The sequence below is a fragment of the Grampus griseus genome, assembly GCF_964374135.1.
Source record: "Grampus griseus genome assembly, chromosome: 20".
NCBI classification, from domain to species: domain Eukaryota; kingdom Metazoa; phylum Chordata; class Mammalia; order Artiodactyla; family Delphinidae; genus Grampus; species Grampus griseus.
Genome location: NC_139014.1, coordinates 19,897,159 through 19,913,784, shown reverse-complemented (window position 1 = coordinate 19,913,784; position 16,626 = coordinate 19,897,159). Strand labels below are relative to the sequence as shown.

At 51.3% G+C, this 16,626-nt stretch overlaps 1 protein-coding gene across 1 annotated transcript; it reads right to left on the bottom strand.

Annotated features, from left to right (window-relative positions):
* Positions 1-694: 694 nt before the first annotated feature.
* LOC309838213 (keratin, type I cytoskeletal 14-like) lies at positions 695-4,968 on the bottom strand (the record flags this gene model as incomplete). Its single annotated transcript, XM_082679234.1, has 8 exons — positions 695-828; positions 1,359-1,405; positions 1,498-1,718; positions 1,819-1,944; positions 2,028-2,189; positions 2,344-2,500; positions 3,097-3,179; positions 4,438-4,968. The coding sequence occupies 8 exons, from the start codon at positions 4,966-4,968 to the stop codon at positions 731-733; spliced, it is 1,425 nt and encodes a 474-aa protein (XP_082535360.1). The 3' UTR covers positions 695-730.
* Between the last annotated feature and the right edge of the window lie 11,658 nt (positions 4,969-16,626).

Below are 16,626 nucleotides of genomic sequence, written 5' to 3'. Positions count from 1 at the left end.
ATGTCAACTAAGAGCAGGCAGGATTCAGACCCAGCTGTGAAGGCAAGGGCAGGTGGAATGGAGGGAGACAAGACTCTCAGTAAAACATGAGTTCTGACTGGGTTCATGGACCTCAACTGATGAGCTCTAGGGAGCCCGTGAATCTCATGAATTATATGCAAATGTGTGTATGCTTATTGGGCATGGGAAGATATCTACAGTTTTCAATATATACTCAAAGGAATCCCTGAAGACCAAAGTGTTAAGAAATCCCTCACCTAGCACAGTGCCTGGCTTACAAAAGTCACTCAATAATACCTGTTGAACGAATAAGTAAATGGATCAGTGAGTAAATGAATGCATGTTCCTCCATGCCCCAGGAGACACCACAAATGACCTGGTACACACATCTATCTTCTGCGATGGCGAAAGCCATCTTGGGACCTGGGCCTGATCTGCCCCCAGGTCCTTTCTCCCAGTCCCGGATGACATAGCCAGGTGCTATGAGAGCTCCAAAGAGATGCTTCCTCCGCTTTCTCCCCACCACCCCTCCTGACAATGACCAGGCAGAGGCGAGAGCTGTGCAACTCAGATAATGAAGCTTTATTGATTGCTGGGAGGGGCAAGGGTGAAACAAGGCTCAGGTGTGAAGTGCTTGCGGTGGGGGGGTGGGGGACAGGACAGGGGATTCACCCAGTGAAATCTGTGTCCACATGGGGAGCTTTCTAGGCCTGAACAGCGCAGAGCAGCTTTAGTTCTTGGTGCGAACGATCTGCTCGTGGGAGGACACCAACTTGCCATCCTGCACATCCAAGACTTTGGTGCGAATCTGACGACTGGAGGAGGTCACTGGGGAAGAGGGGAGAGAGGGTGTTATCAGCGGCGGATAGGCAATGGAGAAATCAGGAGTGCGAGGGCACTTAAACAAACTGTCTCCCTGCTGCCCTCTCCCCTGATTACCACTTCACCCGCTGCTCTCGCCCCGGCACGGATATCATCAGCACGTTTCTTTCAGACTAGAGCTCCCTAAGGTCAGGGGCAGAGTCTGTGTCTTCAGACTGGAGCTTCCTAATAACTCAGCCCAAAATGGTTCCATCCAGATCTGCCCAAATGGACTGGTCTTGGTGGGAAGACCCATGTGGGGCTCTGTCCCTGATGCTGACCGCCAGAACTATGGGATCTGCCACATATAGGGGGCCACCAACTCCTCGCCATAAGGAGGGTTTAGAAAATGGCTTCTTCTACCCACAGAGATGCATAAGGGATACTGGGTGAGAAAACCCTAGCTCAACCCCTCCAGAAGCTCCCATCTAACATCCTAGACATGCTGGGAGACGGGGTGGTCTTGAGTCCAGGCTTGATGAGGAGGAAATTCTTACCATCTCTGGATGACTGAGAGCCAGAGGAGAACTGGGAGGTGGAGAAGCTGTGAAGACAGAAAAGGGGCAAAATGATCAGACACACAGGGGGCAGTGAGTGAACAGGGCGGAGCGGGACTGAGAGGGGGCCCCTACTCACTGGGCATCCTCGCCCTCCAGCAGGCGGCGGTAGGTGGCGATCTCCTGCTCCAGCCGCGTCTTCACGTCCAGCAGGATCTTGTACTCCTGGCTCTGCTGCTCCATCTCGCAGCGCAGCTGGGCCAGCTGCTCCTCCACGTTGCAGATGAGCCCCTGGATCTGGGACAGCTGCAGGCAGTAGCGGTTTTTGGTTTCCTCCAGGCTGTTCTCCAGGGATGATTTCTGTGAGGGAAGGAAAGAAGATCAGGAATCCATGAGGGTGGTCATTCTCTCCCTCCAGGACCCTGGGCACGCCGCCCCCCAGGCCTGGCAGCGCCCCTACCATGCTGAGATGGGACTGCAGCTCGATCTCCAGGTTCTGCATGGTGCGCCGGAGCTCTGAGATCTCGCTCTTGCTGCTCTGCACCATCTCGCTGCTGCTGGCCACCTCGCGGTTCAGTTCCTCTGTCTGCAGAAAAGAAAACATCGTTGGCACTGGAAGTTCCACGGAGGCAGGCGTCCTGGGTCCTTTCCACTCCGAATGCCACCCACCTTGCTGAAGAACCAGTCCTCGGCGTCCTTGCGGTTCTTCTCCGCCATCTTCTCGTACTGTTCGCGCATCTCGTTCAGGACGCGGCTCAGGTCCACGCCGGGGACGGCATCCATTTCCACGTTGATATCCCCGCCCACCTGGCCTCGCAGGTTAGCCATTTCCTGCACAACCAAAGAACGGTCCACAGTCAGGGGCCTCACTATGGCAACCGATCAGGGCTCCCTAGTCAGAGGTGTTCCAGGTCTGAACATTCCTCTCCACCATCTCTTCCCTCCCAGCTAACCCTCTAAGCTGGCTTTTCCATTTGGTTCTCACCTCCTCGTGGTTCTTCCGGAGGTAGGCCAGCTCCTCCTTCAGGCTCTCGATCTGCATCTCCAGGTCAGCTCTGGCCAGGGTCAGCTCATCCAGCACCCTGCGGAGGCCGTTGATGTCGGCCTCCACACTCAAGCGCAAGTTCAGCTCCGTCTCGTACCTGGAATGACCCAGGGAAAAAGGAATGAGACACCCTCCCTGGCCACACTGAAGGCTCTGTTCTCTTCCCCCTGCAGCTTCTGCCCATAGTCGGCATCCTGTGGGCGGTTTAGTGAGCCAGTCTTGAAGATGGCACGGATGGACACAGAGCCCATTATTCCTCAGATCTGAAATTCTGGGGAGGGGGACAGTGCCAAGAATAAGACAGCTGATCGTGCTATAGAATTCACGGAGGGGCGATGCTTCTGGCTTCAGCCAGCCAGTAGCACACAAGGCCTCCAGATAGGACTACCTCCTGCACTTCAGGGGCAGGCGGGGAAGTGGGGACTGCCCCTCCCTAAAGCAGTGGCCCCCTAATCTGGCTGTGGGTCAGGATCACCCAGGTAGCCTATTAAAAATAACTGAATGAAGAAATAATAATAATAACTGAATCCAAACCCCAAAGGTGGGGCCCAAGAGTCTCGTATTTTTACAAACACCCCAAGGGGTTTTCAACACAGCCATTGTGGCACATTCCAGCTCTGTTCAGGGGACACTTCTCCAAAAATGCCCAACCCAGGGGAGACGGGATGCTCTGAAACACCACTGCAAACTCACTTGGTGCGGAAGTCATCAGCGGCCAGGCGGGCATTGTCAATCTGCAACACGATGTTAGCATTGTCCACAGTGGCCGCAAGGATCTGCAGGCGGAAAGGGCACAGGTCGTTGGTCCAGTGGACAGCACTAGCCAGACCTGACTGCAGCCTGCACCAGGACTTTGCCTTCATGCTTCTGCCTGAGTCCCTGCTACTCCCCACAAGCCTTTGCCACGGCAGCCTAAAGGGTAACTCACAGTGGTCCAGATTTGACCCAGGACTTGGCTACTCGTGGTCAGCAGAATGGGTAGAAAGAGCCCTGACCTTAGATAAAAAGCCCTTGAGTTCTGATCCTGTATCTACCACTGAGTTGCTGCAAAGCCTGAGATGAGTCTCAGGCCCTCGAGTGCCCGACCCACAGAGGAGGGGAGTGACCGGACTCTCCAGACCCCCTTCCGGATCTGAGTTCTGCTCTCACTGCACAAGTCGGCCCTGCCAGTCCTCTGTAGGCACGTACACTCCTTTTCAAGTCTTCAGAGCACAGGACCTCAAAGTGGGGCTTTCCCAAAAGTTGAGATCCAGCTGGCACAGGGGATTCGACAAGAAGAAGCAAAAGGAAAGCAAACAAAGGTAGAACCCTGGCCTGGCTAGAGTTCCCTCCCTCATCATCTGATTTCCCTAATCCACTCAAAGCATCAGAGCCAGATACCAAGGGAAGCAGGGTCAGCAGATCCCTGGGGTGACATGGGAGCAAGGAACGGGGGCTGAAGTCAGATAACACAAGCCCCCCAGGCCCTCTCCTACGCAGGGCACGTAAAGTGGGCCACCAGTGACTGTCTCTGTGGGTTTTCCATGCCCTCCTGGCTGTGGGGAGGGGCCACCCGTGCCAGGGCGCACGGGCAGCAGCCGCCACAGCCCAGACTAATGAGCTAATGAGTGACTTGGATGTTTAGCCTGGAGCAGTTAGAGCCTCGCTCCTCCCCTGTGCTGGAGAACGGGTTGCTGCCTCCTGTACTGGCAGGTGGGGCACTAGGGCTTTAGGCTTGGCTCGGCCAGTAATTTGCTGTGTGACCTTGGGCAGGCAGCCCAAAGCTTCAGCTTCTTCCTCTGTAGTATGTAAGGGTAGGAACCCCTGGTCTCTTGTGGTCTGAGAATCTGGAGCTCAGAGAGGCATGAACAAGATAGGGGAAGGGAGGCCATCTTCTCATAGACCAGCTCTGTTGGAGGCATCTAGAGCCAAAAGAAGGGATCTGGAGCTGGAAGCTCTTCTGCCTAAGAATCCCAAGTAACCAGTGGCCTGAAGCAGCCATTGCTCCTAAATGAGCTGGCCGGAGCGGCACCTCCCGCTGCCTGGTCCACGCACCTTGTTCCTCAGGTCCTCGATGGTCCTGAAGTAGGCGCTGTAGTCCCTGATCTCAGTGGGCCGTTGCTTCTGGTACCAGTCGCGGATCTTCACCTCCAGGTCAGTGTTGGCCTCCTCCAGGGCGCGTACCTTGTCCAGGTAGGAGGCCAGGCGGTCGTTGAGGTTCTGCATGGTCACCTTCTCACTGGCCACCAGGAGCCCATCACCACCGCCAAAGCCGCCACACACGCCACCACCTGAGCCACCACCGAAGCCACCACCGTAGCCGCCACCAGCCCCACCGCCGTATCCTCCACCGAAGCCGCTACCCATGGCCCCACCGAAGCTGCTGCTGCTGCTGAAGCTGCCTCCATAGCCGCCCCCCACCCCGCAGACACCCCCGGAGGAGTAGCGGGAGGAGGACAGGCCCCCGTAGTTGCTGGGGGCCCGGAAGGAGCCTCCGGCCCTGGCGGAAGACCCGCAGCTGGAGCCGCCGCTGATGACATAGGAGCCCTTCATAGAGCTGGAAGATGTGCCCTGGCGGCTGGTCATGGTGTCAAGGAGGGAAGTGAGCGAGTGAGTGAGTCGGCAGAGAGAAGAGAAAGGTGCTTGGGTGAGTTAGGAAGGGCTGCAAGGCTTTATACTCCTGGGTGAGGGCGGGCCTGGCATTTTCCATTCCCCTTGGCTTTCATCACCCAGGGGACAGTGCCAACTCCCAGTCAGATCCCTCCTCTCCTCCGCCCCATCATGTCTGTCATATTTTACTGGAAACTCATTGTTCGGGGTGTTTCGGGTTTCTTGTCCCACCAGGTGTGAGTCACAGGAGGAGGTATGGGCCCACAGGCTACACTTTCCCTTTGGGCCCTGGGAGCACAGCCCTCTGCATGCCGGGCTCAGCCAGGTGGTGGGAGAGGGTCTCTGCACCGTAAACCTAGTGACTTGTTAGCCCCCATTAACTAGGTGGGTCTCTGACATCCACCTAGAGGAAGCCCAGCACTCCATGTTCCAGGAGGAACACCAGCATGGCAAGGTCACACGGGGCACAGAGACGCCCCCTCAGCGTTACCACCCATAAAAAGAAACAAGGTTTTGGGGCCCTCCCAACTCTGACCTGCTGGACTGTGCCACGGGGCCTGTCACATCCCGAAACATGCCCAGCCAGTAGTCAGGTGGCTCAGGCTTCTCTCCCGACACCCCCGGTAAAGGGAAATCCAGGCGGCTCTCCCCAGCCCTAGGCACAGACCCTAAGATCCTCCACACATCTGTGGTTGGGCCCATGGCATTGGCTGCTCAGTCTGGCCAAAGGCAGGTGGTGTCACAGGAGACACTGGGAAAGTGCATGGAGTCAGACTGAGTCCTGACTCTGCTATTTACTCCTGTGTGACCCAGGCCCTGACCCTCCTTGGAGTCTCAGTTTGCTCATCTGTGAAGTGGGAGTACTGCAGAGTCAGCACTGAGAATTCAACGTGGCAATGGATGTGAAAGCGTTTCGTATGCTGAGTGTGGCACAAAGTCTGGGTAGCACTGTTGTAGCCCAGTCTGGGCCCCAGAGGGGGGTGAAGCAACACTACTGGAACAGGACTGGAGGGGGCCCTTTTGCTTCCAGCCCCAGGTGTTTTCTCAGGCCCCCAGGGCAGCCCCTCGTGGGAGGGTCTGGCTCGGGTACACTTGTTTGAGCCCCTTGTGGAGCCGACTCAAGGAATGTTTGGGGTTGGTTTGTTTGTTTTCGGTGACGGGAGGAGTGCAGGCACCTGAAAGTGAACTCAAGGGTCCCGGACTACCGAGGGCCCGAGGGTCAGGGGACACGTCCAGGGGTCCATCAAGTTCTGCCTCGGAGGTTTGTATATGGGGCCCTCAGCTATGCCAGGTCTCCCAGACAACCTCCAAAGGCACCCCCTTCAGCCTCACCCCGCCCTCCTGCCGCCCCTCAGCCCCACGGACCCCGGCAGGCATGTTGGGAGGAATGTGGTCGTGTCTGGGGCTGCCTGACGCGTCCCATCTCCCCAGACAGGTCCTAACAGCTCCTGCTGGAGGTTCCAACACTCCTCCTAGGATCAATGGCTCCCTGCAGGGAAGCGATGCCTCCCTCTCCCCCCACCCTAACCCAAAGCAGAGGTCAGGGAGCTGCCCTCCCCGCCCCCTGCCACTGGGGCTCAGAAGACAATGCTGAGACAGACACTCGAGGCTGTGGGCTCCACAAAACTGCCATGCTGAGGACGCTCAAGTACGTGAGTATGTGAGTAAGCGAGTGACCACGCCTGACAGGGACCCGTAATCTCCTTCCAGAGGAGATTCCCGCAGCCCCGGCCCAGCCCTACATCTTCCTCAGTGAGAGGCAGCAGGGATTTGGGCTGAAGGAGAAAGCCTTTGTTAGGAGATGTTGCAGTCAGCTGTGGGGTGGAGCACGGATGGGGTGCTCTCCAGAGAAGAATGCAGCGTCCAGAGGGAGCCGGGGGGACACCAGTGGGTGCAGAGCCCAACACCCACTTCCTCTGTGCCACCTACCACCCTCTCTCCACCACAGGGAACCACGGATAGAATCCCTGGAGCACGGGACACAGGAAAAGCTCTTCTTCCCTCTCACTTGATTCAGTGGAACCCAAAAGATCCTCCCTCCTTGCCCCTCTCCAAGGGGAATCCAAAAGACAAGCAGGGTAGGGAACCCATGACATATAAATTCACGCACACCATCTAGGAAGAGACCTTTGCCAGCCCCCTCCCTACCTCCATGGACCCTGGAATCCCAGCATGGGAATCAAGTCTGATCTCCTCCCTCACCCAGGACTAGACCCTGGCTCAGATCCTAAGGCCAGTCCCCTTCCCCCTGCACACAGGGATCTAGATGCAAATAGCCCAGCCCGGTGTTCCTGACATTTTGAAGAGAGGCAGCTTTCGGGGGCAGCTGTGGCTAATGTGATGGGAGGTTGTCTGTTGGAGCTGGAGTACACCCCCCCCAACCTCTGGGGTCCCAGGCAGGCTTTGTGTGGCATGTCAGGAGCCTGGGGCAGTGCGTCTTGTGGTTGGTGAGTCTCCCGGCACCAGCCTGTGGTAGGGCGGACCAGTGCCAATCCAAACTGGTGAAGGAGCAGGGCGAGGCAGCCCCCACAGAGCTCACACTGTGTGCTGAGGACCACACAGGGGATGGGATCCTAAGGAAAGAGGGGACCTAGGGACAGCCCAGTCTGAGGAGGGAGGCACAGGCCCTACTCTCAGAGCCCGGTCTAATGGAAGAGACTGTCTCTTTGGAAGCCCCCAGCCTGAAAGGAAAGAGAGGCTACCCATCGGAATTACTGAAGATATGAACAAACATAAGAAAAGTGCAATTCATGTGTATTCATTTCCTGAGGCTGCAGAAGTAAATTATCACAAACCTGGTGGTTAAAAACAACTGAAAATCTTCTCTCACCGTTCTGGAGGCATGAAGTCTAAAATTAAGGTGCCACACTCCCTACGGATGTGCTGGGAGAGAATCCTTCCTTGCCTCTGCCAACTTCTGGCGGCTCCATGCATTCCTTGGTTTGTGGCAACAAAACCCCAATCTCTGCCTCTGTCTTCACGTGGACAGCACGTGTGTCTCTGCGTCTCCATGTGTCCTTTTCTATCTAAGGACACTCACTGGATTTAGCGCCCACCCTAATCCAGTATGATCTTCTCTCAATTCTTACATCTGCAAAGACCCTATTTCCAAATCAGTTCACATTCTGAGGTTCCGGGTGCACATGAATTTGAGCGGGACACTCTTCAACCCACTACACCATGTAACAGACCCGGAATTATCCGTGTTGCAGAGGCAGTGGTGAAAATTTGTTGGAGGGATGGTTGTGATAAGATGTTGGCAGGGCCAGTCCGGAAGGCTTCTGGGAGCAGCTCTAACTCAACATGTAAAGGTGCCAGGGAGGGAGCAGCAGGGAAGCACGGAATTCTCAGGTCTCTGATCCACACTCCCCGTCACCCAGTTTCTCTGACTCCTTCACAAATAGACAACGGCTCAGGGAGAGAGCTCTTTTTTTTTTAACTTTTTATTTTGAAATAATTTTAAACTTTCAGAAAAAGTTGCAAAATTTGTACAGAGTCTGTGTGTACCCTTCACCCAGCTTCCCCTAATATGAACAGATCACATAAACATTATACAACGATCAAAACCAACACATTAACATTGACCCAATACTGTTAATTAACGACAGACTTGAATTTCACCAGTTTTTCCACCAATGATCCTTTTTTGTTGCAGGATCCAATCCAGTATTCCACTCACTTGTTGTCATGTCTCCTGCAGTCTGTGACAGTCCCTCGTCGTCGTTCCTTGTCTTTTAAGACCTTGACGCTTTTGAAGCGTACTGGTCGGTTATTTTGAAAATATCCCTCGGTTTGGGTTTTTCTGATATTTTCTCAACATCAGATTGAGGTGATGCATTTTGGCAAGAAAAGCACAGAAGTGTCGTTGTGGTCTTCTCAGTGCATCATCTCAAGCGTCCGTGTGTTGACGTGTCTTAGGGCTGGTGACATTAACCTTGTTCATTGGCTAAGGTGGGGTTTACTAGGTTTCTCCACTGTGATATTATTTTTCTTGCTGAAACTGATAAATACTTTGAGGAAGATACTTTGAGACTATGCAACTTATCCTGTTTCTCTTTAAACTTGCACCCACTGGTTTTTGCATCCATCAGTGGAGGGAAGGAGGTCTTGATGCCCACTGGCTCTAGAGCCTCATTTATCCATACTTGAGGGACTGTGGCTTTTAGGAGAGATTGGGGGAGTGGTCCAGGCCCAAGAAAGAACTCTTTCTTCCTCTCTTGTCCAGCCCCAAAGCCGGTCTGGGCCCCCTCAAACCATCTCTGTGCCCTAAGGTATTCCCAGGCCTCTTCCCTTAAGAGATATCAAGTGTTTCTCTAACCACTGATGTCTAGAGTCTTTTCTTAGCCCCCCACCAGCCATGGGGGAAAGGAAGGGACAGTCAAGTCCTCCCCATGTCACAGGTAGGAAGTCTGAGGTCCAGAAAGGTTCACAGTCAAGTAAGCAGTTGGAGCCCTCCTTGCGATTCTCAGACTACCTTCCCCTCCAGGGTCTGCCCAGGGCTGGGCTTCTCATCTCCTCCTGACAGAGTTCTGTGTTCCCTGCCCTTCCTTCCTCATCTCTCCACACTCTCCCCTGCCCAGGCCCCTTCACTTTTTCCATCCCTCTCCCCAGGTCCCAGCCACCTCTGTACAGCAAGGGTTAAGTCTCCTAGAGCTGAGGGCTGTCACTTCTAAGAATGACAATCTGGGACCTGAACTGACCTTGACCTGAGTGTCTGTCGCCAGAAATGCAGGGCTAGCACGGGGGCCAGGAGCAGGCTGGCAGGTAGGATTGCAGGCCCAGGAGGCAATCAGGAACCTGGAACACCCAGGTGCCCTGTCCCATAGAAAGCTCTACCACCCGCTGGTTTCCCAGGTCAGACTTCCCATCTGGGCCAAGCATCCTGTGAGAACCTGCGCTGACCCAACGGATAGGCTGATTCAAGTGTTTCCGGATAGACTGATTCAAGTGTTTCTGTGTCCATGGGCCCGTCTGAGCCTGCCAGCTGCTAGAGCTGACTGAACAGAGACTGACCATCCCACGTTTTAGATGCAGACGTTTCAGAGGTTGAGGAAATTCTCAAGTGTCCACAGCAAGGAAGCTTCTCAGCCAGGATTCAATCCCAGCTCGCCTGGGCTGTAAGCCTCACTTTTCAATGACAGGTCCCCTCCTGCCAGAGGGTCCCCAAAAGTCTGAGCCAGAAAGGGCTTCAGGGGTCATCGAGACAAGTCTCTTAACTTTACAGATGGGGAAACCGAGGTCCAGAGAGGGGAAAGGTCATGTTCAAAGTCACACAACAGAACCTGCTTTGAAAGTGCCAAGTGTTTAACGATTGTTAGCCAGCAATCTGAGCTAGGCAGGGTGAGAATGTGTAGGGTGAAAAGAGCTATGCCTGAACCCCAGAATCACGTTCGGGTTGTTAAGAACATTAACGGTTAGGTAACCAAAGGCCAGCAACAGATGGATTCACTAACCCTCTATTAGCTCCCTGTTCAAGAAAAATAAGACTTAAGTTCTCCAGCCAATAACCCGTGATGCCCAGTGCAAACTGAGCTCCACCGCAGCAGCCCAGGTCTCTCACTAACCCCTACATCCCCACTCATCTCCCAGCCTCTGCCCGAATTTCCTCTTCTGTCTTCTCTTTCTGCCCAACTCTCACACTCTTTGAGGCCAAGCCTCAGTTCAACAGACAGATTTAAGATATGATTTCTGTAGACTGTGTGGCATAAAGTAGATGCTCAGTGAAAGACAGACAGAAGAGAAAGAGAGAGGGGCAAGGAAGGGAGGAAGGGAGGAAAGGGAAGATGGTAAGGAAATGTGGAAGGATGGATGGATGGATGGATGGACGGATGGATTGGCAGGTGAGTGGGCAGATGGATGGATGGATGGAAGGATAATGGATGGATAAATAGAAAAATGGAAGGTGGATGGGTGGTGGGTGGGTTGATGGGTGGGCTGGGGGGTGAAGGATGGATGGAACACAGAGAAAGGGAAGTCATCCCACCCATCCCAAGGTGGGCAAGCATCCTAGAGGAGTTCTTACCTTAGCTGAACCTTGACAATGAATAGATGCTAAGCAAGCTAAGGAAGTGAGGAAGGACATCCCATTTGCTCAGGGAAGCACCTGAGCAAAGACACATAGGCGTGAGACATGGGTCTGCTGGAGAATGCAAGCACTTAAGCATTGCTGGAGCACACTGCTGAAGGCTGGATCTGCCTGATGGAACTGAGAGCAGAGGCTGGGGGACAAAGGCCGTGCTAAGGAGCTCAGACTTTATCCTGACAACTCTGGGGGCACTGAAGGGTCCTAAGAAGGGCAATGACACTGTCAGGTGTGTTTACAAGGGCTACTCTGGCGTCCGTGTGGAACACACTTTGGGAGAGGGGGAGCAAAGGGAAAAGGGGGAAGGAAGATGCCGCTTGCCCTTATCCAGATGAGGGACGGGTTTGGCGGACTTCTCTCCCAGGGAGTCCCACCCCCTCACCTCAGATCACCTGAATTTCCCCTTTTTCAGCACTCCCAGTACTTCTACGATCTGTGCACCCCCCATTATAGTTTAGTACAGTGCCTTCGGGGGCCAGCCACAAAGTGTCTCTCTCATGTAGTAGGTGTTCAGTGTGTTAATTTACTGTAATTACTCTGGTCTTACAGGGGAGACACAGCCCTTATGCTTGGGGACATCCAGTCTAAAGCGAGAGGGCAAATGAGCCTAGAGCCTTCTCTGCTCCGTAGGCTGAGGGGAGCCCAGAACTGAGGAGCCGCCGGGGAGTTGGGTAGCACATGGAAGCCTTCTTGGAAAGGTTTGATTCAGGTTCAAAAGAAGGAAGATCCCTGCATGGGTGGAGTGGGAGGCAGCATTCCCAGACAGGGGCGTGGCTGTGAGAACACCAGCGCCAGCAACTTCAGCACCCGGGAATCACAAGAGCTGTGTCAGGAGCCTTGAGCAACAGGCCCTGGGAGAGAGTACGGGAGACCCCGCAAGAACGGCAAGGCTTTCCAGCCTGAAGCGTAGAAAGAAAGGAGCGGTTTCCACCAGTCAGAGGTGGGGGACCAGGTTCAAGGCCGTGCAGCTCACCCCTTCCCCCAGGCTGAGACACGGAGGAGTCACCCTTGGGGTTCCAGCCTGGGATCCCCCACTGACCGGCTGTGTGATTTTGGACAAGTCACTGCAGCCCTCTGAGCCTGTTTCCTATCAAATGGGCAAAATAATAGTTCCTCCCTCGCAGGATTATTGAGAGGAGTAGATAATTCATGGCTAGTAGCCAGCATGGGCTTGGCACAGAAGAAATTTTTAGCTAAAAACTTACTTTAAATGAAGCCCTAGAGGTTAAGGGCGGGCAGGGGGTGAGCACAAATGGAAAACAGGTAGCAAAATTCAGGCAAAGAACAGAGAGGAGTCCAGGAGAGCGCTGGGGCATCAGAGTGACAGGAGGAGGGAGGCCTCCAGAGAGCTGCTGAGGCCAGCAGGCCACGGCGATGATGAGTATGCGAGGGCCTGGCCAGGGCGGAGTCTCTGGGAACTGGTAGATGCGGAAGCCCTGCCAGGGAAGAGTCAGCAGGACGGCTTGGGTGTGAGGGGAAAAGGCAGGGACCCACATTCTGAGGTTGGAGGTCCAGCACCGTCCCCCCGCACCACTGCCCCCCGGGAGTGAGGGAGGCGGGGAAGCAGCAGCTCAGGGATTCCAGTGAGGCCCCGAGACCAGGGAAGTCCCACCAGTCACTCGGCATTACCTGGTTCTCCAAGCAGCACTGGCAACATCTGTCCTCAGACACATACACATGCCCATTTCTGTGTCACTCACTTCCAAAAGAGGGGACTGCGCAGCTTATGAGAAAAGACACATGTACAGCACAGCGAAAGGAACCATAAACAAAACAAGAAGACACAGGCTGAGAGAAAACATTTGCAAACGATGCAGCTGACAAGGAGTTAATTCCCCAAATATACAGATAGTTCATACAGCTCAATATCAAAAACCAACAACCCCATCAAAAAATGGGCATCATCAAAAAGGCTACAAATAATTAATGCTAGAGAGGGTGTGGAAGGGAACCCTCCTACAATGTTGGTGGGAATGAAAATTGGTGCAGCCATTATGGAAAACAGTATGGAGGTTCCTTAAAAAACTAAAAATAGAACTACCATACGACCCAGCAATCCCACTCCTGGGCATATATCTGGAAAAAATGAAAGCTCTATTTTGAAAGGATACATGCACCGCAATGTTCATAGCAGCAGTATTTACAATAGCCAAGACATAGCAACCATCAGCAGATGAATGGATAAAGAAGATGTGGTATACATACAATGGAATATTACTCAGCCATGAAAAGAATGAAGTAATGCCACTTGCAGCAACATAGATGGACCTAGAGATTATCATACTAAGTGAAGTAAGTCAGGCAGAGAAAGACAAATATTATATGATATCATTTATATATGGGAATCTAAAATATGATACAAATGAACTTATGTACAAAACAGAAACAGACTCACAGACATAGAAAACAAACTTATGGTTACCAAAGGGAAAAGAGGAGGGGGAGGGATAAATTAGGAGTATGAGATTAACAGATATACACTACTATATATAAAATAGATAAGCAACAAGGATTTACTGTACAGCACAGGGAACTATATTCAATATCTTGTAATATCCTATAATGGAAAAGAAGCTGAAAAAGAATATATGTGTATATATATATATATATATATATATATATACACATGTATAACTGAATTTACTTTGCTGTATACCTAAATATTGTAAATCAACTCTAGTTCAATTTTAAAAAAGAAAAAAATTTATAACATAAAACTTACCTCATGTATAATAAAACTAAAAGTATCCATTAAAGTAAAATAAATCAAGAATTAGATAATAGAGTATACTGATGAACATGTTTTGGTTGCAAAAGACAGAAACCCAAATTGAATTAGTTTCAAAAAGAGGCAATTCATTGATTCATCATTCTCTCTCTCTCTCTCTCTCTCTCCCTCTGTAATGTGCGCGCGCGCGCGCACACACACACACACACACACACACACACACACACAAAAGGCTGGAACCATGGCTGAAGGCAGTCCTAAACTCATCCTTCAGCCTCTTGACTAGAGAGGATCAACTCGAATTTGAAAAAAACCCAGGGAAGGCCACCTGCGTGGCCTGATGTGGCCAGTAGCCAGAATCCTATATGACCAACCCAGCAGGCATACTTGCCCCACAGCCCCAAGGCCCAACCAAGGAGTAAAGGTCTAGTAGCAGAAAAAGTGGGGGGCACAGATTTGGCCCCAACCTCTATGATCTAAGCAGCCACCCCAATTTGTGTCTACTGCAAAAGGGAGGTGGGGGCTTCCCTGGTAACGCAGTGCTTGAGAGTCCGCCTGCCGATGCGGGGGACACGGGTTCGTGCCCCGGTCCAGGAAGATCTCACATGCCGCGGAGTGGCTGAGCCCGTGAGCCATGGCCGCTGAGCCTGCGCGTCCGGAGCCTGTGCTCCGCAACGGGAGAGGCCACAGCAGTGAGAGGCCCGCGTACCGCAAAAAAAAAAAAAAAAAAAAAGGGAGGAGGCTGGTAGACCTGACCTCTAGCTCTGGGTTTCCCGGCAGCCAAGACAAAAAAGGAAACATGATGAAATATAAAACTCTCACTAACTAAAAAGGAGGCACATCTGACTGTCAAGAGAGATAAATATCTTCTAAGGTCTGAGGTCTGAGAAGAATCTGTCTTCATAGACTCTGAAGGACACTTAGAGCTTTCATTTCCTGAGCCCTGGGCTAGGCACTACCACCGATATTATCACTTAATCCTAAGCCTCTTGGGGAAGGTTACAGTATCCATGTTATAGACTTAGAGAGGTAAAGGCAAGGAAGCTCCCTGGGCCTCAGTCCCCAAGTGCTGAGCCCCTTCTAGCTGCCACTGAATGTGCAGCTGTCCCAAAGCTGCCAGGTTGCTCCATAAAGCCAACCCCTGGCAGCATCACAGCCTCCTGTTACCACCAAGTTCTGGTCACTTCTCCTAGGCACTTACTGGCCAGATTTGTCAGCAGCAGAGACTTTTGCCTGAGGACCTTCTCTGGCCACAAGAGCCCATTCTGCCAATGTACAGGACAGGCCAGAGTGCTGGGGGGGGGTTAATGCCACTCCCCCTGCCTGAGACTGATGGAATGGGAGGATAAATACCCCAGCTCCCTCGTCCTTTGGAAAGAACACTGAGGTGGGAGTTCCCTGGTGGGATTAAGCTCCAGTTGTCCACAGTGTTCACTTGCTTGATAACACAGCCCTTATTAGCTTCCTTTCCCTCCCTGTCTCACTTCCCACTTCCTAATGGTGTTTCATGAGACATCACCCAAAACACTTCTTGCACTTGAAATTTTTGTCTAAGGATCTGCTTCTAAAACCCAAACTGAGGCACCTGAGCTTTTGGGTTTTAACTATATATGCCAGTGGTATGCTGGTAAATGTTCACCCACCGGATATCCAGGGAGAGGGGAAATATATACATTACACACAAATAATATATAATATATAATTTACTAATATATAATTATATAATTTTATAATATATTGTACACGTATTACATAGACTAATATATAATTTTACAATATATTGTATATGTACTATATAATAATACAGAATATGTTACAAATTATAATAAATATGTAATTTTATAATGTATAACTATATATTACACATAATATATTATATAGTTATATATCATATATTCTAATGTATCATTATTTATTATTATATTAATTGCATATTATATTAATATATTCATTATATTATATAATTTTATATTATAAATATGTAATAGTCATAAATAATATATAATATAAATTTATAATTAGTGTATGTATAAATGATATATTTAGAATTATATTTACAATTATATTGATAAATTTTATAAGTATAAATAATCTATAAATTTTATTAATATAAGGGATGTCTAGCAGCAATTTACAAATACTAAGGCGTACTCTTTAATTGCAGGTCCATAGAGTCAAATGATTCCCATAGGATGCTTTCACTGATATTTTGCCAAACTCTTCCAATCTCTGGTTGCCGCTGACAATAAAGTGTTGTTCTGACATGAATGCTGGTTAAAGTTTGTGTTTACGTCAAGGGATAAGATAAAACTGAAACAACAAAGGCCTAGGCCCTAACTTCAGTCATTTACCAATGATGTGAGTAACTCTTCGCTAAGTCAAATAGCAGATTCCAAATGCTGAAAGGATATTTTTTTGTAATTTTTGCTATTCAGAGGGCAATGGCTACAGACATGACACACTTTTCAGATTAATCTGCATTTTTTTAACATTTTTCTTCTTGAAATGTTAAAGCCTAGACTTTCTTAAGTCTGGGCAATCACTAAAACACAACAAATCAAGCCCCAGTTTGTAGCATGGGCCATTTCCATGGTGTTAATGCCCCACTGCCTTACCTAGAGGAAGAGGAGGGGGAGGGGAGGCAGCGGCCAAGACCGGGCTGCCCAGGGGTGCTTGGCCTGGGGGCGGGGCGGGGGGGGGGTGCTGGTTGCGGAACCACGCTGCACACACCAGCGGCACCTCTAGGAGAAAGACAAAGAGTGCCCTTCCCCGCGTAGTAGCTGTAAATCAGCACCTCCTTTAAGGCCAGGGCTGCTCCTGATTG